The sequence below is a fragment of the Myotis daubentonii genome, chromosome X (genome assembly GCF_963259705.1).
Source record: "Myotis daubentonii chromosome X, mMyoDau2.1, whole genome shotgun sequence".
Classification (NCBI taxonomy): domain Eukaryota; kingdom Metazoa; phylum Chordata; class Mammalia; order Chiroptera; family Vespertilionidae; genus Myotis; species Myotis daubentonii.
This window is the reverse complement of record NC_081861.1, coordinates 63164929-63192251: the sequence shown is the minus strand read 5'-3', so window position 1 is coordinate 63192251 and position 27323 is coordinate 63164929. Positions and strand designations below refer to the sequence as shown.

Here is a 27323-nt window from a genome sequence, read left to right as displayed (position 1 = left end):
TTAAGAAAAAAATTGTATTTGTTACTAAAAAAAAAATACTAATATTTTTGTTTTTTTCATTCCAGATAAGAGATACTAAATCAGCAGATCAAAAAACAACCCTCTTGCATTTTATTGCTGAAATTTGTGATGAAAAATACCGGGATATCCTGAAATTTCCTGAAGAACTGGAACATATAGAAAGTGCAAGCAAAGGTAATTGATTTGTAACTGCGTTGAGACTACTCCTTGTTAAGTATTATATTTTAAATGATAGGATTAAATAATCTATAAACATTAATCTTTTTATTCTGTTACTTTACTGATATAAGAATAACAGGAAGACAGTTTCTGTTAGCTTACATTTGACAGCATAGTGTGTTTTAATGGCCTGCTTTTGACTTACTTTATTTTGTAACACTGCTAGATTATTGAGGCTTTAATATCTGATCAGATAATATGTTCAGTCATACCTACATTTCTTAAACACGGGAGTGTATATTGTTTGCAAAGGTGCCATACTATGGGGTATTTGGTGATAGCAAAATGATTGTGAGACATTTCTTACTTGAGTGTGTTTAAAATCTAGAAGGTAAGAAAAGACATACATACAAATACTTGATAAAACAAGGATGAATATGAGAAGTGCTACATGAAAAGATAATGTACTGTAGTTTAGATGAGAAAGTCATTCTGATAAGAAACGTAGATAAGAAAAGGCTTTCATGGAAGAGGCCAAAGGGTGAAACTTGAGCAGAGGACTTTTACAGACATGAAAAAGGCATGCTTTCTAGAGAGCAAACAATATGAGCAAGGCCCAGTGGCAGAATGTGTTAGGACAGGTGAAAGAGTGGTTGACTGTAAGGTGGGAGCATTGAGGTGGCCATCTCAGAGATTTCAGTGTCTTTCTGAGCAGTCTGGTCTCAGTGTGGTAGTCAGCAGGTTCATCATTGAAGGCCTAGAATGGGTAGGATGTGGCACCAGGGAGGAACAGGAGTGGGAGACAAAAATGTTTCTAAGATTGTTATTTAAGTTAATTAGCTTTGATGGTTAGTATTGTCTACTCCAGTAAGAAGTTGAAAAGTGAAAGAAAGGAGGAATAAGGAAACTTTTTTTTTAATTCTCACCCGAGGATATTTTTCCACTGATCTTTAGGGAGAGTGGAAGAGAGGGAAAGACAGAGAGAAATATTAATGTGAGAGAAGTACATCGATTGGTTGCCTCCTGCACGAGCCCTGACCAGGGCTCAGGTTGGGGAGGAGCCTGCAACGGAGGTACGTGCCCTTGACCAGAATCGAACCCAGGACCCTTTGGTCTGCAGGCCAATGCTCTATCCACTGAGCCAAACCTGCTAGAGCAGGAAACATTTTTGAAGGTGAGAGTATATATGTGGAGAAGTACATTGTCCCTCATAAACCTTATATTTGAAATTGCACTGTTGTAAATACATTTCTCTATAACTCTGAGGATTTTCAGTAAGGGAACAAAAGCATGTACATTTCCCAAGTTTATTACAACCCATATAAACCAGTTATTGTCATTTGAAGGGGGAAAATGTGTGTCTATAAAGCTCAAAATCTTTTTTGTGTAATATTATTCAGTGGTCATCTCTGCTGGTCTGGTATTATCAATCAAACCCTCAACATATTTCTTTTTTTAACTTTTATTTTTAAAATTGCTTTAATTAATGTCTAATGTTGATTTTTTTATTCTTGTTAATCATCACTAGAATATTTTTTTCATTGATTTTTAGAGAGAGTAGATGGGAGGGAAGGATGGGAGAGAGAGAGAGAGAGAGAGAGAGAAACATTGATGTGAGACACATGGATTGGTTGCCTCCTGCACACTTTCTGACCAAACCAGGGATCAAACCTGCAACTCAGGTGTGTGCCCTTGAGAAAGAAATGAACCCACAACCCTTCAGTGTGTGGGCTGATACCCTAACCACTGAGTACCTGGCCAGGGCAACATATTTCTTTAATCCACTGTGTTGCATTTTGTGGTCCAAGGAACAGAATAACACTAGGAGACAAACGATGACTCCATAGTACTATTTATTTGCTTTCCTTTTTATAAAAAAAACTTTATAATATGATGGAAAATTTTACTCACTACAACTTTAATAGCAACTTTCTGGAAATTGCTTTTCTAAAGAATTTCTATATCTTGGTCCTTGAATTTAAAAGCACACCTTTGTGCCCAACCCGAGTGGCTCAGTGGTTGGGTGTCAACCTATGAACCAGGAGATCATGCTTTGATTCCCAGTCAGGGTACATGCCTGGGATGCAGGCTCCATCCCCAATGTGGGGTGTGCAGGATACAGCCAATCAATGATTCTCTCTCATCATTAATGTTTCTATCTCTCCCTCTCCCTTTCTCTCTGAAATGAATAAAAATTTTATAAATAAACCTAAAAACACACCTTCGTAACTAGAGGCATATTTACTAACATATAACTAATGTAGAATAATATCAATATTTATAAAATTTATATTATAATTTTATTCCTTTAACATGTAGATCAATTTCAGAAAGATTTTGGGAGGAAGCATATCAAGTATATTTTTAAATAAACTAAAATGATCTGTCAGTTTTACAATGGTGATTTTTAATTCTTACATTTAAGGACACTTTTCATGAATATAACTGATAAACATATCTTTATCCAAAATAATCTGTAACAACTCTAATGAAATCTGATTGAGTTTATATCAGCTTTCATTGTTATATCTAAACTAGAGGCCCGGTGCACAAAAACTTGTGTGGTGGGGGGGTTGGGGGGTGTCTCTCAGCCCCACTTGTGCCCTGTTACAGTCTGGGATCCCTCAGGAGATAACCACCTGCTGGCTTAGACCCGCTCCACGGGTGGCAGATGGCAGGCCGATTCCTAGGTGCCTGCCCCGCCGGGTTGTGCACAGGGCAGGGCCAATCAGGGGGTTGGGGCACCACCCCAGGTCCCGCACAGGGCAGGGATGATCTGGGGGTTGGGGCGCCGCCCCCAGTCATGCGCAGGGCAGGGCCAATTGGGGGGTTGTGGCGCCGCCCCGGGTCGCACACTCAGCAGGGCTGATCCAGGGGTTGGGGCCCCACCCCGGGTCGCACACGGGATGCCCAGGTGGGCCGGCAGATCGCTGCTGCCCCATCCGGTCGCATACAGGACCCCCCCCCCCCAGGATTGCAGATAGCAGACCCAGATGGCAGCAGGGCAAGCGGGATGGCACTGTCCCGCCCTGCCTGCAGTATGCAAATTTGCCGCCATCTTTGTTGGCGATTAATTTGCATATCATGCTGATTAGCCAATGGGAGGCATAGCAAAGGTACAGTCAATTACCATGTTTGTCTATTATTAGATAGGATACTTGTTTATCTATATCTATGTCTCTATGTCTATATCATATCATACACACTTTTAGCAACTGCTATTGATGAAGGTACCCTAGAAAGCACAGCTTTTTGAGTTAGATTTTATGAAGTTCTACTCCTTGCTCTATCACTTATCAGTTCTGTAATGTTGAACTAGTAATTAAAACTTTCAAGTTTTTGTTTCCTCATCTATAAAATGGAAATGATAGTGACAATAAGATGAAATGAATTACCATGTTCCAAGTATGTACTGACAGGCTTGGCACATAGTAATTACCCAGTTGTTGCTATACCACTATCTCTATTATAGTAATTAGTAGTAGTAGTGGTAGTAATTGATGTACTACTCTAAATATTATAGTTATCGCCCTTGCCTTTTTAGAAGGGAATTATCATAATCATAAGGGTACCTATAGTTACTCTAGTCTCAGCTAAATATGTAGTATATTCAGTTCTATTTGTTTCTTGTGTCTGGGCTTTTGATAAATCTTTTCATATTTTTCTCTTACAATATAACCAACTTCTTTCTCACAATCCATTCCAAAAGCAAAATCTCTCTGTTGTATTTTGATTACTTCTGCTTTTATGTATTCTGCCTGCCAGTTTATTCAAAAGACTGTTACCAGAAAGCTTCTTCCTATCTCACTGTTTGGGCCGCAGCAATCCCCATTCTCAAGTTATTTTCACTAGTTCTTTTTCTTTCCCTATGAAATTCTGACTCAGAGTTCTCAACTCAAAAAGTTCTTAAGCACATTCTGCCTGCTCGCATCCCTCTTTCATTTTCTCCTAGTTTTCATTTCAGTGTGCCCAGACATATTTTCTCTGGAGCCGTTTTCATTCCCCTCTCTGTGTATGATTTCATGCTGCATCTCATGCCTGGAAATCTCACCTGCCCAGTTCTCTAAGACAACTGACTATCATTTGTCATATCACTGTTCAGAATCTATTTCCTTTTATTTTCTTCCGAGTATTTTGCTACTAAAACCTTAGGAGAAAATACTTTTGAATTTAGTCTGCAGGGAAAACAAAGAAACAAAAAAACAAAAAACATGGTAAAAGGTCAAGCCAGTTCCCATTTATTTATAGTTAAATACATTTCCTTGGTATTTGAGTCTAATTTATCTTGTTTGCTTAATGCACATTTCAGTCCTGTCTGAATCTCATTCTGTTACTTTTAGTATTGTGTATAGCATATACTGTGTATATGTGTGTGTGTATATATATATATATTCACAGTTCACCAGCAAAAATAAAAAGAGATCAGTACTATATAGTTCATTTTATTCCATGATGGACTAATGATCATCTTAACAAACAAAACCAAAAACAGTATTTTTTTTTAAACTGAAGGGCTATAGATAAGATGAAACTAATTTAGTTAATGATTGAATTGTATAACTAATATGTGAAGAAAATTGCATGACTACTAATTTCTTATTTCTATGTTTTTTAATTATTAGAACCTGAGTTCTTATTTTGATAGAGTAAGGATCTTTCCTGTCTGGCATAGCAAATACTAGACATTTATTTCAGTTCAGTCCTAAAGGCATAGGCCTCAAATTAACTGGCAAAGAAAAAAAAATTACATGGAAGTAAAATTTAAACTGAAGTAAAAATATGAGATCCATGGAAAAAGTGTATTTTATAATTGCCTTTATCACTTATAAAGCTAAACTTCTAAAGTTGTGTGGGTCTTGGAAGATGCAAACCTGTGGTGTAAACTTAGTCTATTTTCCTAGAGCCCTGCAATGCAAAGATATTGGGGAAAACACATAATTTTTACATTAAAACAGATCTATATTATGGAGTAGGATGCAAAATCCACATGAATTTTTAAAATAAAACAGATGACTTCAAAGAAACTTCAAACTAGCAGTAGATCCCTAGGGGCATGTGTTCAATCTTCTCTTCCATTAGGAATACTTGGGTGGGAAAATTTATGAAGCGTTGCTCAAAGAATTATAGAGTGGTTTTGTTTTGGTTTGATTTCACTTGTTTATTTATCTATTCAGTGATTATTTCAGGAAGAGGGGAAGCAAGCAGGCTGGGTGAGGGAGGAGAATGCCTAACTTTCTTCTAGATATTCTCATAGCCCTTATGAAGTTCAAAATAAAACACTACAATGTAATTTATTACCAGTGTAATTAATAAAATAATCTTGCTCTGGTCATTTTATCCTAGGTTAAATTATAAATCTGCAGGTCCTCTCATTCATGTTTGGCATACCAATGAGTCTTAGAGAGGAAAAAAAACTGGTTGCTATAGAGACCCTGATGCCTTTAAATATTTAAAATATTTTTTATAAACCACAATTACCTTTTCCCCAATGATTACTTTTTAATATTATGTATATGTCAGTGTATATAATTGTATATAATAGATGTATAGATATATCTTGCATAAAGTATTGCTAGTTTACTAGACATATTTTGTAAATCCTTTTTTGTCCTCCCACCCCTCATGGCTATCACTTAAACTTTCAGCTTTGAACATTTTTATGGTTTGATTTAAAACCTCTAGTGTTTTATAGGTCAGCTCCAGGGATTAAACCAAAGGGGTTAGTAAAGTTTAATTAAAACTATTCTACTCAACAGGGGAAAATTATATTAATATATTTGAAGGCACTATTAATCCTAAGGTTTTGCATAAATCCAAAATGGGTTTCATTTCAGTTAAATTAGTGCCATCCTACAAAATAAGAGCTGGTTAAATTTCTTATGAACAGTGTTAATTTCTTTTGAATCAAATCAATCTATTATACAAGTTAATGACCAACTATATCTTTTGATATCTGCCATCTTTTCATGTCATAATAAGTAACTCTGATTACCTGTTTATCCACTCTGATTTATTCATAGGATTAATAATGATAAAAGTCCAGATTACAGGAAATATTGTAGAGGAAAAAAATCTATGAAATAAAGAAAAAGAAAAAAGTAATATAATAGCAGGGTAAAAAAGTTGGGGGAGTGAAAAAAACCCATACCAACTTTTTCTGAAACTCCAGAGCTTGCAGAAACTTTAGAAGTCACAGAGTCCTTGCAAAAAGGGACCAAGATGGCAGTTAGTTCAAGTTCATCATTTGACAGTTGAAGATACTGAGGCACAGAATGATGAAGGAATCATAGTACTGGGTGGAGAGTCAATGAAAGTTTGCAGACCTTGTCTAGAGTTCTTTTTTTAAATACAGTTCAGCTCCATGTTTGCTTCCTTTGTGGTCTACAATATACAACAAATAATTTATGCTTACATATTGGGAAACATAGAAAGTAAATGCTGACCAAATGAAAGGCTTACTGAAATGTTAATGCTATTTCCTCAATGTAGTGGTCCACATCCTCTCCCCATTTTGACAAAATTATCCTCTCCTTTCTTTCTGTCACAACAGTGTGTTAGCCTTATTTGTAACATAGCACATAGTATACTTGCATTTTTATTTCATTGTTTGCTTCTCTATGTACCTCATAGATTGAGTTCCTCAATGACAAGGAATATGCCCCATGTGTCCCTACAGTCTCAGTGCTAGTGTAGCATGTCAGGGAGAAGTAAATGCTCAATAAATGTTTATTAAGTTGAATAATTGCATATCCTTTTAGTACAGCAGGCATAGTTGAAAATAAAACATTGAGAGAAGTTCACACATAGAGAATAGCAACCTGAAAATTACTAGTACTGTTTGCTGTAAATACAACAGGAAAAAACAAGGTAATTCAGAATAAAGAGGACACCAGGACTTACCTGTATTTCCTGGTCCATGTTTTACTTCTTTCAAGGAGAAAGTTAAAAATGGAAACAAGGTAATGTGGAGATACCTAAACTTATGGAGGCCATCAAACCATAAAGATTTGTGATGAACAGTAAGGATTAAAAGTCTCATAGGAATGAATGGCAGCCGACTGGCTCAATGTAATATCTGCCTAACAGCTGAAACTTCTGTTATTCTAATTCCTGAAAAAATTAATTTCATATTGTCCACTGTTAGTTTTAAAAAATCTTTGAGTTATGGAATAAAATCCTACTGTTTCTGGAGCATTTAATGTACAGTGACTCACAGGACCCAATATATGAGAAAGTATTAAACTGTTGGATTTCCTAGCAGATTTAAAGTTTGAGTTTTAGTTGAACTTTTTGGAAGCACATAATATACTGATGAAACAAAATATCAGTAGACTTGACCTTACTTAAATGTTAGTAATCTGCCCTGGCCGATGTGGCTCAGTTGGTTGGGTGTCGTCCCATGTACTGAAAGGTGGTAGGTTTGATTCTAGGTCAGATGACTGGGTTGCGGGCTCAATCCCTAGTAGGAAGCATACAGGAGGCTGCTGATTGATGTTTCTCTCTCACATCAATGTTTCTCTCTTTCTAAAAATCAATTAAAAATCTTTTTAAAAAATGTTCGCCATCTGAGTTAAACTGAGTATACATGATTACATCATTTTAATAAAAAAATAAATTGTTTAGTTTCCTTTGGACTTTTTCATACATACTGTTTAAAATAATTTAGAATGTAATTCATTCACCAAGAAATATTTATCATATCAACACCATAAATATCTTATAAAATTTAAAGGAATATTAAGTTTTAGGAAATCAAAGTCATACATTTTCCAGTTTGTTATACTTCTTTCTTCCTTACCCTCACCAAATCAACCCTAATTTTTTTTAACACAGTGCATTGCTTAAAATAGTAAAAAGAGTAAGAAGTCTAGAACATGTATAGAAAATGTCTTTTCAAACTGAAAAGTCAAAAAGACTTGGAAAGAAAGTCATGTTTTCTTGGTGATTTGTAATCTAGTTATTACCAACCAGTGTTTTCAATTCATGTGTATAAAAACACTATAATTCATTTTCATTTCTAGAAGAAACTGTTGAAAACACTAATACCTTCAGTTAGCAGTGAAAGGAAGCAGAGACCATGGCCATTTGGATTTAAGAAAAATGTTTTAACATAAATAAACATTTTTTTACAGTATAAAGAACTTTCTTTTCTTCTAAACCATTTAAAAATCAGTTGCTGACATGATAGTCCATCACTCCTCTATACTTTAGTGTGTTTTTCCTACAAAGACATTTTCCTATACAACCACAATATAACCATCCAAATTAGGAACATAGCACTGATAAATCACTGCTATCTGATTACTACCATTTTGATTTACCAATTGTCCCCAAAATGATTGAATCCAATATCAAGGTTTATGTTTAGTTTTTGTATCACTTTAGTTTCTCTCAGTCTGGAAATATCACAGAAGTTGTGTTCTGTTATTCTCATTATAGCCTATCTGATGGCACATAATTTTAGTTTGTTCTGTTGCTTTGCTTGCTGGATTAAGATGGAATTTGCCAGTCTCCTTCACTCTAGAGTTAATTCATTTTCTCTTTATAATGAAAGAAATTAAACAGCTCCATTAAGGTATATTGAATCAACAAATTTTTATAGGTTTCTATAGGCATTTGTCAGAGTACCTTAGCTTTTGCATCCCAGGATTTTTTCTGCTAAACATTTATATGCGTAGCTTATCAGTCTCAAACCATTGCCTTCCTGTCTCAGCTTAGGCTTCTGCAGTTTTCCAAACTGAAATGCCACCCCATTCCCTCAGCCCTTTTGAGCCCTAAGTATCTTTAAAATTAAATTTATTGAAGTGACATTGACTTATAAGATTATATGTTTCAAGTGTACAGTTCTCTAATATTTCATCTGCATATTTCTTTGTGTCTTCATCACCCAGAGTCAAGTCTCCTTCCATCACTGTATATTTGACCCCCTTTACTCTCTTCTGTCTGCCCCCACCCACGTCTCCACCATACTGTTGTCTGTGTATATGGGTGTTTTTTTTCCTGTTTGGTTTTTTTGGTTTGTTTGTTTGTTGCTTTCTGTTTTAAATCCCACATATGTATGAAATCATATGGTTCTTGTTTTTCTTCTGTCTGGCTTATTTTACTTAGCATGATATTCTCAGGATATATTCATGTTGTTGTAAATGGCAGTATTTCATCTTTTGTTATGGCTGAATAGTATTACTTTATATATAAGTACCACATTTTCTTTATTAAGTCATCCATTGAAGGATTGTTTATATGTGTTTTCCGCCATGAATAATGTTGCAGTGAATATAGTAGTATGTATATCTTTATGAATCAATGTTTTCAAAATTTGGGGGTAGATACCTAAAAGAATGTTTGCTGGGTTATATGGTAGGTCTATTCTAAAACTTTTTAGGAACCTCCATGGTGTTTTCTGTAGTGTCTGTATTAATTTACATTCCCACCAGCAGTTATGAGGGTTCCTTTTTTGCCCAGATCTCTCCAACATTTGTTATTTCTTGTCTTTTTTATGATAGCCATTCTTACAGGTGTGAGGTGGTATCTCATTCTGGTTTTAATTTGAACTTCCCTTAAGCTAGGGAAGTTGAGCATTCTTTCATATATAAAAATATATATGTCCTTGAGTATCTTTTTGAAGTCCCAGCTTAAATCTTACCCCTCCATAATGACTTCCCAACTGTTTGGGCTTTACTTGGTCTCTCACTTCCTTCATCTTCCACGGTACTTACTTGAACATTTTAGTTTGGTACTTGATCCTTCACTCGCTTGCATTATACTCTAAGGCTTTCCATGTTTATGGCTGCATCCTGCCATTATGCTTTCTGAAATAATGTATAATGTGGTTTGTCTCCTTTTTAGGGCAAAGTCTAACACAGGGCGTGGACAGTAAATTTAGCTCAGTGAATGCTTATTGAACATCAGCCTCATTCTTGTCACTGTCTTTATTAAACCCCACAGTGGGCACTTAAATGAACTAACATACATTTGCAGATATTTAATTTCAACATCTTGAACATTAAGCAACTAATAGAAAACCAGATGTTCAAAAAGCATTATTTAAAACTAATGTATGGTGTTAGAAATCATTATAATGCCTACTCATGGGGTGGGTTGGTTACTGGGAGGATTATGGGGTACCTGGCATGTTCCGTTCTTGATGTGGATCCTGGTTTATGGGTGTGTTTAGTTTGTTGGTCACCTAAGTGCAGAATGTATATATGGTTCAACAAAGCATTTTTAAAAGCCAGACATTAAAATTTTTAAAATATGTAATGTCTGAAGAAAAGTGAGAAAGGTGCTGCATTTTAATTCAAAAGGTCTTCATGTGTTAACAGGTGCTTAGTTATGATGATCACATTCATTGTATAAATATTCGCTGTTAGTTTATCTGATGTTATTGTAAATAATTATTATTTTTTAGCAAGTTGTATGTCACTTAAGGATTTTGTCTGTGACTTTTAGAGTAAGAATAGATGGGAGCATTCTAGTATTAAAAAAAATGAGAAAAGAAAAAAAAAGAAACCTCCAAGCATGTTATATACCATGTAAACACTCAGGGTGATCTTTCCATAGTTATCATCAACATTGTGCTGTCTTGTATAGCATTGAATCCCAACATGTTCTGAGCACATCTGGAATTAAAATTTTCACCAAGAGCCTGTCACTGCTGTCATTGTTATCACTGTGGCTTTGCTTCAATGTCAGGAAATAGGATATGTGGGAATATTGTTCAGTTTTATCTCATTGTGAATTCAAGCTCATTAGTTGAAAAGTGAATATTCATACATCAAATGCTATAATTTGATTGTCTCCTGAAGTTGTTATAATTTGATTGACTCCTAAAGTAAAACTCAGGGACATATTTGATGCAAAAGGTTAACTGACTGATGTTGAGTGGTAATGTCAAGGTGGAGAGGGGCAAGGGAAGAGGGAAGAGCAACAGAAATGAAGAAAGAATCAGCTGTCTGCTGCGACAGCAGTCATAAGAGGTGGCTCATGCTCTGAGGGGAGATTCCCTTGTACCCTAGAGAAAAATGGGTGGAATCTGGCAATCACCTTGGTTACCCTTGCTGCAGTTTTCATCACTACCAGTCCTTTTGCTGGAGTCATCAATAAGGATCAGCGATGGCTAGGATACAGGGTTAGGGTTTTCAGGAGATTGTAAGAACGGTATCACAGCAACCTAAGCCATCGCTTCCACTCTCCACTTTTTACACATTTCTAACGTGGTTTGAACACAGGACCAAGTCATAGAGGGTTACACTGCTTGAATTTAATTGGGTTCTCTTTCCAGAATTTGGACCCTGCAAGGCAATGAGGTAAATTAGTAAATAGCAAGCATAATACTGACTTGTGTCAGTTTCATATGATTCAAACTGCTTAAATGGTATTTTCATGTAAAACAGACTGGAACTGGTATTTTTATTAGAAAATTTATTAAAATAATAAGGTGAAAAGACACTGAGTCCTATTGGAAGCTAATAGCTCCGTGGCAAAGGATTCTGGTATAGTCCTATCTGAAAGAAACACATGCTGGAAATAATATGTCCAAAGATGAGAATCATAACACATACATTCTAGTTTCAACTTTGTTACTACCTGCTTGTTGAATCATAGTTTGTCTATCTAAACTCTCAGTCCCTGTGTCTCATTTTCTACAATAGCATTTCTCATTTTCTACAAACCATATAATAAATAACGGTTTATTATTCAAGCTAACATATTAATTCCAGATGATTTTGGCACGGTTGTTTTTGTTTGTTCAGTCTCATTTTTTTAAATTATTTTTTACAGAGAGGAAGGGAGAGGGATAGAGAGTTAGCAACATCGATGAGAGAGAAACATCGACCAGCTGCCTCCTGCACACTCCCTATTGGGGATGTGCCTGCAACCAAGGTGCATGCCCTTGACCGGAATCTAACCTGGGACCCTTGAGTCCACAGGCTGATGCTCTATCCACTGAGCCAAACTGGTTAGGGCTTCAGTCTCATTTTTAAAATGAATGTCAATGTTTACTTGATAAATCACAAAGCTCTCTGAAAGAATGTATGATGTTATTAATTTTGTTTCCTTTACATGTTCTTTTACTTTTTCCATCTTGTGGTCTTCTAGAAGTAAGACTCTAAAAACATGATCACAGAGGCTCATATGATTTTGAGTGACATTTGTAAGCTTTGATGGAGGAATCAGTGTTCCACATTCAAGAGGTGATTGTAAAAGTTCCAGTATCTTATTTTTCTAGGTTATTATTGTCCTTAGTATGTATAAAAATGAAGAAAAAGAATGTAGTTTATAATAGAATATTCTAAGTAATTAATAGCCAATGATTGCGGAAAATAAAAAGGCATAATTTTTAAATATTATAATAACTAATGAAAATGATAATAAAGCATTTTCGATGTGCATGTTGAAGAAATGGACTTGGCTTGCATTTGTAGCAGAAAACCAAAGGCTAATGTTTATGCTAGCTATTGCTTATTCACTTAATTATGCATTTCCTTATACCTGATAGTGATAATCATAACCATTACCATTCATAAAGTGCTTAGTAATTGCCAGGCACTGTTCTAAGCATGATTTTATGGAACAGGAGACTGAGTCTCAGAAACAGTAAATGAAGTCCTCAAGGTTACACAGTTTATAAGAGCTAAGCTTTTGACTACTTCTCTATCCCCTTTGTTTTTCACTGTAGCAACATAGAAAGTAATATTAAAAGCAGAGTTGAAAAAGCTATAAAACATGAAAATCGTATTCATAAATTTAAGAAAAACTTAGAAAGCAATATAAACTTTAGTAAATTCTGTATTTTAATGGGAACATTAATTATTATAATTAGAAACACCCAGTGACACCATATAAATACAAACACTTACTGGTTTAGCCTAAACTACAGTAAACCACTAAATGTGTGAAAATGGTATTGTTAGAATTAAGGGTTTTACTCAATTGGTGTTTACTTCTACATGTCCACAGAAAATAGCAACAAACCCTGTGATGATGACCAAAGAATAAGTATCTCCATTGCCCACCCTTCTTGAAGGGTATATGGTCATCAACTTAAAACAAGTTTATTTAACTCTAATAGGATAAGGACTTGCAGTCCCTGAGTTGTATATTTGTATCCCTTTTTTAATAATATGTCACTTTTCTTCAGTAACCTATTCCACGGAAGTATGGGTACGCTTCCAACTAACTTGTGCAGTTACTAGTATTCATGTATTTTTTACTCTTAGAAACCACCCTGACTAGGTGTTATTCAAAGGAAAATTAGTTATTTCAAACATTTCTATGAACGCCTCAGTTTATATCCCAGCTTACTTAGGAACTCAATAGAAATGATTCTTAACACTTAAGTGGGCAAATGGCACATGGACAGAACATTATCAGAAGGAAAGCATACCAAAAATGTTCAACCTCATCAGTAATGGAAGAAATGCACATCTATAATAATAAAAGCATAAAATGCTAATTAGACCAGACAGCTGAAAGACCTTCCAGACGTCATTCTGGATGACCTTCCAGATAAAGCTGGGGCTGTGAGGGCCGAGACAAGCCTCCACTGCTGTGAGAACCGAACCCCTTGCACAAATTTCGTGCATCGGGCCTCTAGTAAAATAATAAGATACAACTTTTCAGCTATTGAATTGGCAGAGGTTAAAAACAAACTATATCATATATTCAGTGCTGGTTCAGATGGTTCATGGGAGATGCTTAGTTATTAATGGTCCAAGTTCATGATGACTACAACTTTTTGGAAAGCAAAATGTATCAAGAACCTCAAACGTTTTGCAAACCTTTTATTTGTCTCAAAAAGATGATCAGAAATGGGCACTAAGTTTTATACACAAGAATTTCATTGTGATATTTATTTATTTATTTATTTATTTATTTATTTATTTATTATTTTATTTTTTTTATTGCTTAAAATATTACAAAGAGTATTACATATGTCTCCCTTCCCCCCCCCCCGCCCTTGACAATCATCTGGCCTCCCTTACCCCCCAGTGTCTTATGTCCGTGGTTATGCTTATATGCATACATACAAGTCCTTTGGTTGATCTCTTACCAACCCCCCTCCTGCCCTCCCACCCTCCCAGGCCTTCCTGCTGTAGTTTGACAATCTGTTCAAGGCAGCTCTGCCTCTATATCTATTTTTGTTCATAAGTTTATAATGGTGTTTATTATCCAGAAATGAGTGAGATCATGTGGTATTTTTCCTTCATTGACTGGCTTATTTCACTTAGCATAATGCTCTCCACTTCCATCCATGCTGTTGCAAATGGTAAGAGTTCCTTCTTTTTTACAGCAGCATTGTATTCCATCGTGTAGATGTACCACAGTTTTCTAATCCATTCATATACAGATGGGCACTTAGGCTGTTTCCAGATCTTAGCTATGGTGAATTGTGCTGCTATGAACATAGGGGTGCATATATCCTTTCTGATTGGTGTTTCTGGTTTCTTGGGATATATTCCTAGAAGTGGAATCACAGGTTCAAATGAGAGTTCCATTTGTAGTTTTTAGAGGAAACTCCATACTGTCTTCCACAGTGGCTGCACCAGTCTGCATTCCCACCAGCAGTGCAAAAGTGTTCCTTTTTCTCCACATCCTCTCCAGCACTTGTCGTTTGTTGATGATAGACAGTCTGACAGGTGTGAGATGGTACCTCATTGTTGTTTTGATTTGCATCTCTCGGATGATTAGTGACTCTGAGCATGTTTTCATATGTCTCTTGGCTTTCTGAATGTCCTCTTTTGAAAGGTGTCTATTTAGGTCCTTTGCCCATTTTTTGATTGGATTGTTTATCTTCCTTTTGTTAAGTTGTATGAGTTCCCTATAAATTTTGGAGATTAGGCCCTTATCAGATATGACATTGGCAAATATGTTTTCCCAAGCAGTGGGTTTTCTTGTTGTTTTGTTGATGGTTTCTTTTGCTGTGCAGAAACTTTTTATTTTTATGTAGTCCCATTTGTTTATTTTCTCTTTAGTTTCCACTGCCCTAGGAGCTGTATCAGTGAAGAAATTGCTTCGGCATATGTCTGAGATTTTGTTGCCTTTGGATTCTTCTAGTATTTGTATGGTTTCCCGTCGTATATTTAAGTCCTTTATCCATTTTGAGTTTATTTTTGTGTATGGTGTAAATTGGTTGTCTAGTTTTATTTTCTTGCATGTATCTGTCCAATTTTCCCAGCACCATTTATTGAAGAGACTATCTTGACTCCATTTAAGTTCTTGCGTCCTTTGTCAAATATTAATTGAGCGTATTGGTTGGGGCTGATTTCTGGGCTCTTGCTGGGGTCCTACCCCAGCAGGTCCAGGGGTCCCCAAAGGTGTGGACGGAGTCGGCGAAGAAGGAATGACACGAGACAGCGTTCAGTTGATCAGCAGCCTAGCCAGGATCTCCAGCCAGGATCTCCAGCCAAGTTCTGGTCTGGATCTCCAGAGAGGTTCTGCTTAGGATCTCCAGCCAGGTTCTGTGTCCATGTTGTCTTGCTAGGTTCTCCAGGTTCTCCAGCCAGGTTCTGTCCAGGTTCTCCAGCCAGGTTCAGTCACCAGGTTCTAGTCAGGTTCTCTTGCCAATTTCTGTAGTCAGGTTCAGTCCAGGATCTTTTGCCATATTCTCTCACTAGGTTCTGTCTCTAGGTTCTGAGGCCAGTTTCTGTCCAGGATCTTTTGCCATTTTCTCTCCAGCGAATTTCTTCTGTCTCTAGAGAACATTCTGTGTAGGTTCTGTGCCTAGGTTCTGTCTCTTTTGGTTCTGTCTTCTAAGTTCTGTCTTCTAAGTTCTGTTCTCTTGCTGTCTTGTTGCATCTGTATTTATACCAGTTGATTCAATCCTATCAATCTCTATTACAAAGGTTAGGGCGTTTCTTATCTCCATTCCAGGGAGTAAAGATTATGTAGCTTAAGCGTGCTTGTTCGTAGTTAAAGTGATTAATTACCCGCCTGGGACTTAGTTGAGGGGTTTTATTCCCTCCCTAACTTCAGGGGAAAATCCCTACCTGAGGAAACAACCTTTCTCAGAGAGGAGACCTTGGTTAAAACACATAGTGCCAAGAAGGTGAGCAAAGATTTTAAGAACAGTATGCCATATATGCCAGGTCCTTTGAAACAGCAAGGATGGACTGGCTCCCAGCAGGCTCTCTATTCTATTCCATTGATCTATATGTCTGTTCTTGTGCCAGTACCAGGCAGTTTTGAGAACAGTGGCTTTGTAATACAGTTTGATATCTGGTATTGAGATCCCACCTACTTTGTTTTTTCTTAGGATTGCTGCAGCTATTCGGGGTCATTTTGTATTCCAGATGAATTTTTGGAGAGTAGGTTCTAGGTCTGTGAAATATGCCATTGGTATTTTAATGGGAAGTGCGTTGAATGTATAGATTGCTTTGGGCAGTATGGACATTTTAATGATGTTGATTCTATCAATCCAAGAACATCGTATGTTCTTCCATCTCTTTATGTCTTCCTCTATCTCTTTTTTCAACGTCCTGTACTTTTCTGAGTAGAGGTCTTTTACCTCTTTAGTTAAGTTTATTCCTAGGTAGCTTAATTTTTTTGGTGCGATGGTAAATGGGATTGCTTTTTTAGTCTCTCTTTCTGCACATTCACTATTGGTGTATAGAAATGCCATAGATTTCTTGGCATTAATTTTTTACGCTGCTACATTGCCGAATTCTTTTATTAATTTTAATAGTTTATTGATGGATTCTTTAGGATTTTTTAAGTATAATATCATGTCATCTGCAAATAAGGACAGTTTTACTTCTTCTTTTCCAATTTGGATGCCTTTTATTTCTTCTTCTTGTCTAATTGCAATGGCTAATACTTCCAGTACTATGTCAAACAGGAGTGGTGAGAATGGGCATCCCTGTCTTGTTCCTGTTCTTAGGGGAAATGGTGTTAGTTTTTGTCCATTGAGTATGATGTTGGCTGGGGGTTTGTCATATATGGCTTTTATTATGTTGAGGTATGATCCTTCAATTCCCACCTTGCTGAGAGTTTTTATCAAAAATGGGTGTTGAATTTTGTCAAATGCTTTTTCTGCATCAATTGATATGACTATGTGGTTTTTTTCTTTCAATTTGTTTATGTGATGTATCACATTTATTGATTTGCTGATATTGTACCACCCTTGCATCCCTGGGATAAATCCTACTTGGTCGTGGTGTATGATCTTTCTGATGTACTGCTGGATCCGATTTGCTAAGATTTTGTTGAGGATTTTGGCATCTATGTTCATGAGGGATATTGGCCTGTAACTCTCTTTCATTGTGTTGTCTTTACCTGGTTTTGGTATTAGGGTGATGCTGGCTTCATAGAATGAGCTTGGAAGTGTTCCTTCCTCTTGAATTTTTTGTAGTAGTCTGAGGAGGATAGGTTTTAGTTCTTCCTTGAATGTTTGGTAAAACTCCCCTGTGAAGCCGTCTGGTCCTGGGCTTTTGTTTGCTGGAAGCTTTTTGATGACTGCTTCAGTTTCTTCCATAGTTATTGGCCTATTGAGATTTTTAGATTCTTCCTGATTAAGTTTTGGAATGTTGTATTTTTCTAGGAATATGTCCATTTCCTCCAGGTTGTCTAGTTTGTTGGAGTAGAGTTGTCCATAGTATTTTTTAACAGTCATTTGTATTTCTGTGGGATCTGTTGTTATTTCGCCTCTATCATTTCTGATTTTGTTGATTTGGGTCCTTTCTCTTTGCTTCTTGGTTTGCCTGTCTAGAGGTTTGTCAATCTTGTTTATCCTTTCAAAGAACCAGCTCTTGGTTTCATTGATTTTCTGTATTGTTTTTTTGGTCTCTATGTCATTTATTTCTACTCTACTCTTTATTATCTCCTTCCTTCTGCTCACTCTGCGCTTTTCTTGTTGCTCTCTTTCTAATTCTTTTAGCGGTAGATTTAGATGATTTACTACCATTTTTTCTTGTTTGTTGAGATAGGCCTGTAGAGCTATAAACTTCCCTCTCTGTACTGCTTTCATTGCATCCCAAAGGTTTTGGATTGTTCTGTTTTCATTGTTATTAGTTTCCAGGATGTTTTTAATTTCTTCTTTGATCTCATTGGTAACCCAATCAATATTTAATAATGTGCTGTTCAGCTTCCAAGTGTTTGAGTATTTAGAGTTGTTTTTATTGTAGTTTATTTCTAATATTATGGCCTTGTGGTCTGAGAAGATGCTTGGTATGATTTCAATCTTCTTGAATTTGGGAAGACTTTGTTTGTGACCCAATATGTGGTCTATTTTTGAAGATGTCCCATGAGCACTTGAGAAGAATGTATATTTTGTGGCTTTGGGGTGAAGTGTTCTGAAGATGTCAATTAAGTCCATCTGATCTAGTGAGTCATTTAGGATCGCTGTTTCTTTGCTGAGTTTTTGTCCAGCGGATTTATCCAGTGATGTCAGTTGTGTATTAAAGTCCCCTACTATGATTGTATTGTTGTCAATCTCTCCCCTGATATCTTCCAGGAGTTTTCCTATGTATGTGGGTACTCCTGCATTGGGTGCATATATGTTTATCAGGGTTATATCCTCTTGTTGTATTGATCCCTTTAGTATTATGAAGTGGCCTTCCTTATCTCTTGTTATGGCCTTCACTTTGAGGTCTATTTTGTCTGATATAAGTATTGCTACCCCAGCTTTTTTTTCATTTCCATTTGCCTGAAAGATATTTTTCCATCCCTTCACTTTCAGTCCGTGTGAGTCCCTTCTAATGAGGTGGGTCTCTTATAGATAGCAAATATATGGGTCATGTTTTTTTATCCATTCAGCCACTCGAGGTCTTTTGATTGGACCATTTAGTCCATTTACGTTTAAAGTTATTATTGAAAGGTACTTGTTTGTAGCCATTTCTATTTTTTCTTTTTTTGGTGGCTGTTTTCTTTCTGGGCTTTTTAGTTCTTCTTTTTACACCAGTCCCTTTAGCATTTCTTGCATTGCTGGCTTGGTGGTGATAAACTCCCTTAGCCTTTTTTTTTCTGTGAAGCTTCTTATTTCCCCTTCAATTTTGAATGATAGCCTTGCTGGATAGAGTATTCTTGGATTCAGTACTTTGCTTTGTATCACTTTGTAAATTTCTGTCCATTCTTTTCTGGCCTGATGTGTTTCTGTTGAGAAGTCATTTGATAATCTGATGGGGGATCCTTTGTAGGTAACTCTCTGTTTCTCTCTTGCAGCCTTTAAGATTCTGTCTTTGTCTTTTACATTTGCCATCGTTATTATGACGTGTCTTGGTGTGGGTCTTTTGGGGTTCATCTTGCCTGGGACTCTCTGTACTTGTGTAACTTTTTTCTTCTCCATATCTGGGAAGTTTTCTGACATTATTTCTTCAAATAGATTTTCTAATCCTTGCTGCTCTTCTTGTCCTTCTTGCAGCCCTATTATGCATATGTTACTTCGTTTCATGTTGTCCCGAAGCTCCCTTAGGCTCTCCTCCTGCTTTTTAATTTTTTTCTCCAGTTGCTGTTCAGATTGTGCTTGTTTCCCTGCCTTATCTTCTAATTCACTAATTCGGTCCTCTGCTTCTTCTAGTCTGCTGTTGAAACTTTCCATGGTGTTTTTGATTGTAGCTATATCACTTTTCATTTCTTCCTGATTCTTGCATAGGTTGTTGATTTTCTCATCCATCCGGTGAATGAATTGTACAACCATTATTCTGAATTCTTTTTCTGTCATGTTGCATGCTTCAACTTCATTAATTTCCTTTCTTGGCGACTCCTCATTGTCTTTCCTCTGGGTGTTGTGTTGTCTCTTCATTCTGATTATCTCCCGATGGTTCAAATGTCAATTTGCGTGGGCCTGGGCCGTGTGCAGTGGGAGCCTCCCACCACCCTAGTGTCACTGAAGAGCTCTGACACTAAGATGTGTGGTTGATGTGGGTTTGTGGGAACCAGGCTCGCTCAGAGTCAGTGTTGTCAGTGCTCAATGTGGCCTCGTACGCACCCTTAGAATCAGGGATCCTGCCTGCACCGTGCTGAAACAGAGACCCCCCTGAAGCATGTTGAAAACCAGAGCCCCCTAGCGTGCGCCAGGAGTCAGAGTTCCCCAAGAATCCAGTATCAGTGTCTCTGTTGCTTCGCGCGACCTTGCCTTGAGAATCAGGGTCCCTGTGAGCCCTTGCACCAGGAATTGGAGTCACTGGCTCTTAGTATGAAAGCACAGGAAATCAGGATCTCAGCCGCAGGTGAAAAGAAACACAGTCAAGTCACTGGTGCTTGGTGCTGCCTCCTGCCCAGAGAATCAGGGTCCCTGGGCCTGCGATAAGCGGGACAAAATCCCAGTGTTCACGCGATCGCTCCCAGCCCAGGGCTCAGAAGCAGGCAGTGCTCATAGGATCAGTTCCTGGGGTTCGCACGTTTGATCCCAGCCCAGGACTCCTGAACCAGGCCCTATTCAGGATCAGTTCCAAGGTGCTCCTGCACTTCCAGGCTAAACTTCCTGCAGCGCTGAGGCCTAGGCAAGGGGTGGGTCTATCAGTTAGTTACTCTGGCGCTGCCTGCAAGCCTGCGGGAAGGGGGGATGGGCTCTGTTACTCAAGGATCTGCCGTGGGGATTTCTGAACTTTTGGTGTCCGCAGGTCTGTAGCTGTGGTCACAGGTCTCTGTCCCCGGTGGCTGCAGGGTCCTGGTATGCGTCTGAGATCAGGCTGGGTGGTGCTGAGGCCAGGATCCTGGTCTCAAGCAGCTCTGTTCCCCAAGATGGCGTGGTCGCTGTGCCTGTGCTGGCCGCCCAGGAGTGTCCGCGCAGGGAGCGGGACTCCGCCACCTAAGACTGCCCGGTTTAGCAGCCCCTTAGAAGACCTGCAGAATCTAACTGTCCCTAGCTCATACACACACTCCACACATGTCCACACACTCCTCTAACACTTCCTTGCACTCTCACACTCCCTCCCTACCTTCCTGCTGGTCGCCATTTTGAGAGTTTCTCATTGTGATATTTATAACATTGAATAGTTAGAGATAGTCTAAATAGGAATTAAAGGAAGTAATAAAATGAATTATAATATACTTAACACTAATATTTGCTGTCAGTAATATTCTTTTTTTCCTGTGTAGTATATACAGTTGATTCTTGTCATTTGCAGTGCTTATGTTCTATAAAGTCACTGTGATCCCTCAACTAGCAAATACTGAATCATTGTTTCTTGTTGAAGTGTAGGGTTATGTTCCTGCGCGTCACTGGTCTCAACATTTTCATCAACCAGTCAAAACATAGCCTTGTTTTATGTCTGTTTCTGTTTAAAGACACCTTGTTTAATATACATGGTTGATTCATTAACATTGAACTCACAGCCAGCAGCAGTATGACTCATTCCTGAATGAAGTCTATTTAACACACATCTTCTCTCTGGGAGGCACATCACACCCTTCTTACTCATAGAAACGCTAGACAGCACTTCTTTATTATACTTGAGGGTCATTTTAAAAAACAAGATCACTCAAAAATGCACCCTAATAAGGAAAACATGGCACTAAATAGATCACAAAAGGCTAGCTGTTTATGTGAGCTAAAACAAGAAGTCAGAGTGTCACCTTGTTTGACCTCAGCTGGCAGCATTTGCCTGGAGCAACTCACATTTTTCACTACTATGCACATGTGTGTGTGTGTGAATGACCACAGAATTGCTGTGAGATTTTACCAGGGTTACAGGGAAAATTCAGCAAGTTGACAAATTCACAAATATGGAATCTTGTAACGAAGATCCGCTGTGTATTTATATTTATAAATATAATTTAATTTAAGACATGACTCATCATGCAGTTCATTTATTTACTCACCTCCTGAATAAGTAATTATTGAGGACTTATCGTATGTCTCGAACCATTCTGTACACTTGGACTATAGTAGTGACTAAAACAAAGTTCTCATTTTCATGGGAGGATTCAGTTGTGTTATAAAGAAAAAATAAAGCAAGGTAAGAAAATAGAGGATGATGGAGGGTGCTGTATTACATATAGTGATTACGGAGGCCTCTTTATGGAGGTGTTTGGTCAAAAATTTGATTGAATGCCTGGCCGGCATGGCTCAGTGGTTGAGAGTCGATCTATGAACCAGGAGGTCACGGTTCGATTCCCGGTCAGGGCATATACCCAGGTTTTGGAGTCGATCCCCAGTGTGGGGCCTGCAACGGGTAGCCAATCAGTGATTCTCTCTTACCATTGATGTTTCTATCTCTCTCTCCCTCTTCCTTCCTCTCTGAAATCAACAACAACAACAAATATATATATTTTAAATTAATTAAACTGAAGTTACAAGCCATGTTTGTATCTCAGTAAAGGACATTTCAAGCAATGGAAACAGTGAATGCAGAAGACCCTGAGTCTTCTACCTGCATCATGTATTTGAGGGAACCAGTGGTCTAGACCCGTGCTCGGCAAACTGCAGCTCACGAGCCACATGCGGCTCTTTGGCCCCTTGAATGTGGCTCTTCCTAAGCCTTAAGAGTACCCTTATTAAGTTAATAACAGTGTACCTACCTATATAGTTTAAGTTTAAAAAAATTTGGCTCTCAAAAGAAATTTCAGTCTTTGTACTGTCTATATTTGGCTCTGTTCACTAATGAAGTTTGCCGACCACTGGTAGACCAAAGTGAATGAGGGAGAGTGTGAAAGGAAAAGAGGTTGGAGATGTAGCCAGGGACAAGAGCATGTATGAAGGGTCTGGAATGGTCATTGGCTTATTCAGATTTTGATGGGAAACCATGAGCAGGTTGAGATTATGGGGGTAATGAGATCTGACTTATATTTAAAAGAATCATTCAAGCTGCCATGTGGAGAAATGGATTGCAATAGGGCAAGAGTAGAGGAAGATCAGGAGATTATTGAAGTTGATCAAGTGAGGAAAGATGTTAGGGAAAATTAGGGTGATAGTAGTGGAGGTTATGAAAAGTACATTTACTATTTCTTTAAAGATAAAGCAGGCTGCATTTTCTGAGAAATAGGATAACAAGTGTGACAATTTGACTTCTTCAACAAATACTCCAAAGGTTGTAATCAGAGCAACTGAAAAAAAGATGGATTAGTCATCAATTGAAGTAGGGCATACCACATAGACAGTGGTTCTCAACCTTCTGGCCCTTTAAATACAGTTCCACATGTTGTGACCCAACCATAAAATTATTTTTGTTGCTACTTCATAACTGTAATGTCGCTACTATTATGAATCGTAATGTAAATATGATATGCAGGATGGTCTTAGGCGACCCCTGTGAAAGGATCGTTCGACCGCCAAAGGGGTCACAACCCACAGGTTGAGAGCCGCTGCCATAGAAGGACCAGGTTTAGGAGTTGGGAATATCAGGAGTTCAGTTTTGTACGTAAGTTTTACATGTTTATTATATGTAAAAATGGGGGTGTCAAACAAGCAGATGGATATGAGAGTCTGGAAGTTCAGGGGAGATTTGGGAGCTAGAGACAGACATTTGAAAATAATCAGCACATGGATAGTATTTAAATCTATGTGCGTGGGTAAGAGCACCAAGAAAGTGAAAGTACTAGTATATAGGGAATGGAAGAGGCTGAAATACTGAAAATCCTAGGACTAGGGATCCAAGTAACCACTAGGCTATTTTTCAGTGAATTAGAATAACACCCATCTGAAAGAGCATAAAGAGCCCTGGGCCCTTTGTAGAAGAAGAATTGAATTTGATTAGAACTGTAAAGAATAATGATAACTACAACTTTTAGATATGCTCTATTAAACCAATGCACTAGATGTTCTGTTCTGCACATAGTATATCATTTATATTATCTATGAATAAATATCTATATTATCTATAAAAGAGCCTTTGTTTTAAGGAAAAAATACACATAAATACAGAAAATCACACACACATACACAGATATGTGTGTGTGTGTATATGTATATATGTATGTGTATATATATGTATATATATGTATATATGTGTGTGTGTGTGTGTGTGTGTGTGTGTGTATCCTGAAAGTTAATACTTTCTATAAACTCTTAATGGCCATAAAATCTGTATATCTTTATTTTTGGAGGTTAACACACATTAAATATTATGTAGTATACTCAGATTGAGAGGATCTGTAAGTGTGCAAAGATTTGTCACCTACAAATACATTTTAATAAATGATTATTTATTTTGTAAATCTTCTGTTCCAATATCTTCTAATCAGAAGTAGTATTTAAATCTATGTGAGTGGATAAGAGCACCAAGAAAGTGAAAGTATATAGGGAATGAAAGAGCATATTGAAATTCTTAAGAAAAATGCATTGAGGAAAACAGACACCATTTTTGTGGCTTTTAGACTCTACCACCATGTGCCCCTCACTATATATGTAAATATAGTCACTGTGCTATTAGGTCTCCAGAACTTATTTATTTTATAACTGAAAGTTTGTATCCTTTTATCAGTGTCTCTCCTTTTTCTTTATCTTCCAGACTCTGATATTCTACAACCTTACTATGAGTTTAACTTTTTTTGAGTCCACATTTAAATAAGATCATGCAGTATTTGTCTTCTGTGTCTGGTTTATTTCATTTACCATGTCCTCTAGATTTGTCCATGTTGCAAATCACAGGATTTACTTATCTTTTAAGGATGAATAATATTCTGTTTTATATGTATTTTTTCATTTTTTAATTTTTATTTATTAATTTTAGATAGAGATAGGGAGGGGGAGATAGAGAGAGAGAGAGAGAGAGAGAGAGAGAGAGAGAGAGAGAGAGACATCGATTTCTTTTTCCATATATTTATGCATTCATTCCCTGATTCTTGTATGTGCCCTGACCAGGGATTGAACCCACAGCCTTGGCATATTAGGACAACGCTCTAACCATTTGAGCTACCCAGCTAGGGCTATATAATTTTCTTTATCCACTAATCTATCAATGGACACTTAGATTCTTTCCATATCTTGTTACTGTGAATAATAAGCTAATGAAAATGGGGATGCAGATATCTCTATGAGGTGATTTCATTTTCTTCAGATGAATACCCAGAAGTGGGATTGCTGGCTTATATGGTAATCCTATTTTTAATTTTTTAAAGAATGTACATGCTGTTTTTCCATAGCGGTTGTTCCAATTTACATTTCTACCAATAGTGTAAAAAGGTTCCCTTTTTCCATGTCCTTGGCAATACTTGCTATATTTTAATTCTTTATAATAGCATCTCAACAGGTGTAAGTTGGTATCTAATTGTGATTTGGTTTGTATTTCCTGATGATTAGTGATGTTAAGCACTTTTTCCTATACCAGTTGGCATTGCTTGTCTTCTTTGGAGGAGTGTCTGCTTGGGTCCTTTGCTCATTTTTAGTTGGATTGTTTGGGGTTTGTTTTTTTTTTTTTTTTTTTTTGCTATTGAATTGTATGTGTTATTTATATATTTCTGATGTTAACCCCTTATCCAATGCTTCATTTGCAAATACTTTCCCCTATTTCATAATTTGCCTCTCTTGTGCAGAAGCTTTTAAGTTTGATATAGTCTCACTTGTTTATTTTTACTTTTGTTGCCTGTGCTTTTGGTGTCAAATCTAAAATATCATTGCCAAGTCCAATGTCAGGAAGCTTTCCCCCTGTGTTTTCTTCTAAGAGTTTTATGGTTTTAACTCCTCACCATAATTTTAATATTAAAAGCCCTTTCAACATTCAGAATGCCTACTGGTAACCAGCAGCTTTTCATAAAGGAAAGAATGATGAGTATGTTTGTATTTTGACTATATTTGTATGCATGAAATACTCTGATGGGAATTAAAATAGGTAATTTCTGGAAATGGATGCAGTTTCAACTTAGGCACAGATCATGTCAACAGTCAGCAAGGGTTTTGTGGTAATGATTGGTGTAACATCTAAAGCCTGACACCATTGCCATGTGGCAGAGAGCAGCAAATTTTCGCACTGTTGCATTATTAACAATGAAGCTAGACAACTGTTCTTCTGGAAAACAGTGAGCCAAATGCATGCCCAGCTATTTGCTTTCTTTGAGAAATAGTGTTTACTAAAAATAAACCCAGAAAAGTGAGGTTTAAGTATGTGCCTAGTAGACTCCATCTGGATATAGATACCAACGAATCTTGAATTACAGTTGGTCCATCACCAGAAATATTATGTGGTTTATATTGTCCTCTCCTAGAGAGGATTAGATGGAAAGCAATCACTAACATTTAAATGTTTGTGTCTTTATGACTGTTTAACAAAAATGCCAATGTAGGTTACAGAATGTTCCACATTACCATAGTAAATAGACTTGGAACTAACACCCAGGCAGAAATATATTTCTTATCCTTGAAAATTAAAAAAAAAAGATTCACAAACACAATTTGAACTCTTTCATGATGTAATCATATGTTATTTTATAATTATATCAAGTATTTCATGACCTGGATCTCTTTTTAGTAGCTGAGAAGCCATAGCAGTGAGACTGGAAAGGAAAAGGAGAAATTTTGGAAAAATTAAGGACTTAAATATTCATTGGATTCGGGGTGTGATGTGGGTAGGGGATGAGGAAACCACAATGGGTGAAAGGCTGCAAAAACAGAAGGAATGTAAGTATGCAGATACTGCATCTAAACAATGTAATTACTGGGACCTGTTTTTGAAAACACACATGATTCCCTGAAAGATTTCTCTTCTAGCATTAGCAGTGTCATACCATTAACACTCCAAAGTAAATAAAAGTTCTAGAAAAAAACTGGAATCTCAGATTTAATATCATCAATTAAGTTTGGAAGGAAATATAAAGAAATGTTTATTCTGCCTGATCAAATTTCAAAACAAATATATAGCAGGGTCAAACATTTAGCATATTTGTATTTTGTGTCCTATCTGCATTTCTTTATTCAAAACTAATTATTTATCTAAGATTTACTGTCATTTAAAGTAGTTAGCACATAAAAATATGTGCTGAGCCTTAATGTGATGTTAAAGGCTTGTGATGTTCAAATATTTTGCAAAATATAATTTAATTTCCTATGGCTATTAATCACAGCAGAATCGTATCTCTCTAAACAGTCTTCTGCAAAGTAAATCACATTCACAATGTATTTCATATGAAAAGAAATGTAAATCGATAAACAGCCTTTTTTTCTCTTGCTTCTCTAACAAACATAATCAGTTAATCATCTTCATTCTACGCCTGCTCTGGTCTTCCATGGAGTTAAAACAATGGGCAATGATTGTGATTAATGAAATACTTGG

The 27323-nt window shown here is 37.0% G+C and overlaps 1 protein-coding gene across 5 annotated transcripts in view; it reads left to right on the top strand.

Annotated features, from left to right (window-relative positions):
- Positions 1-27323, top strand: part of DIAPH2 (diaphanous related formin 2) — a 936081-nt gene that overhangs the window by 493457 nt on the left and 415301 nt on the right. For all 5 annotated transcript variants that reach the window (XM_059679396.1, XM_059679395.1, XM_059679394.1 and 2 more), the window contains one exon: positions 66-195. In XM_059679396.1, the coding sequence (XP_059535379.1) occupies positions 66-195 (130 nt within the window). The remainder of the gene's footprint in view (positions 1-65; positions 196-27323) is intronic.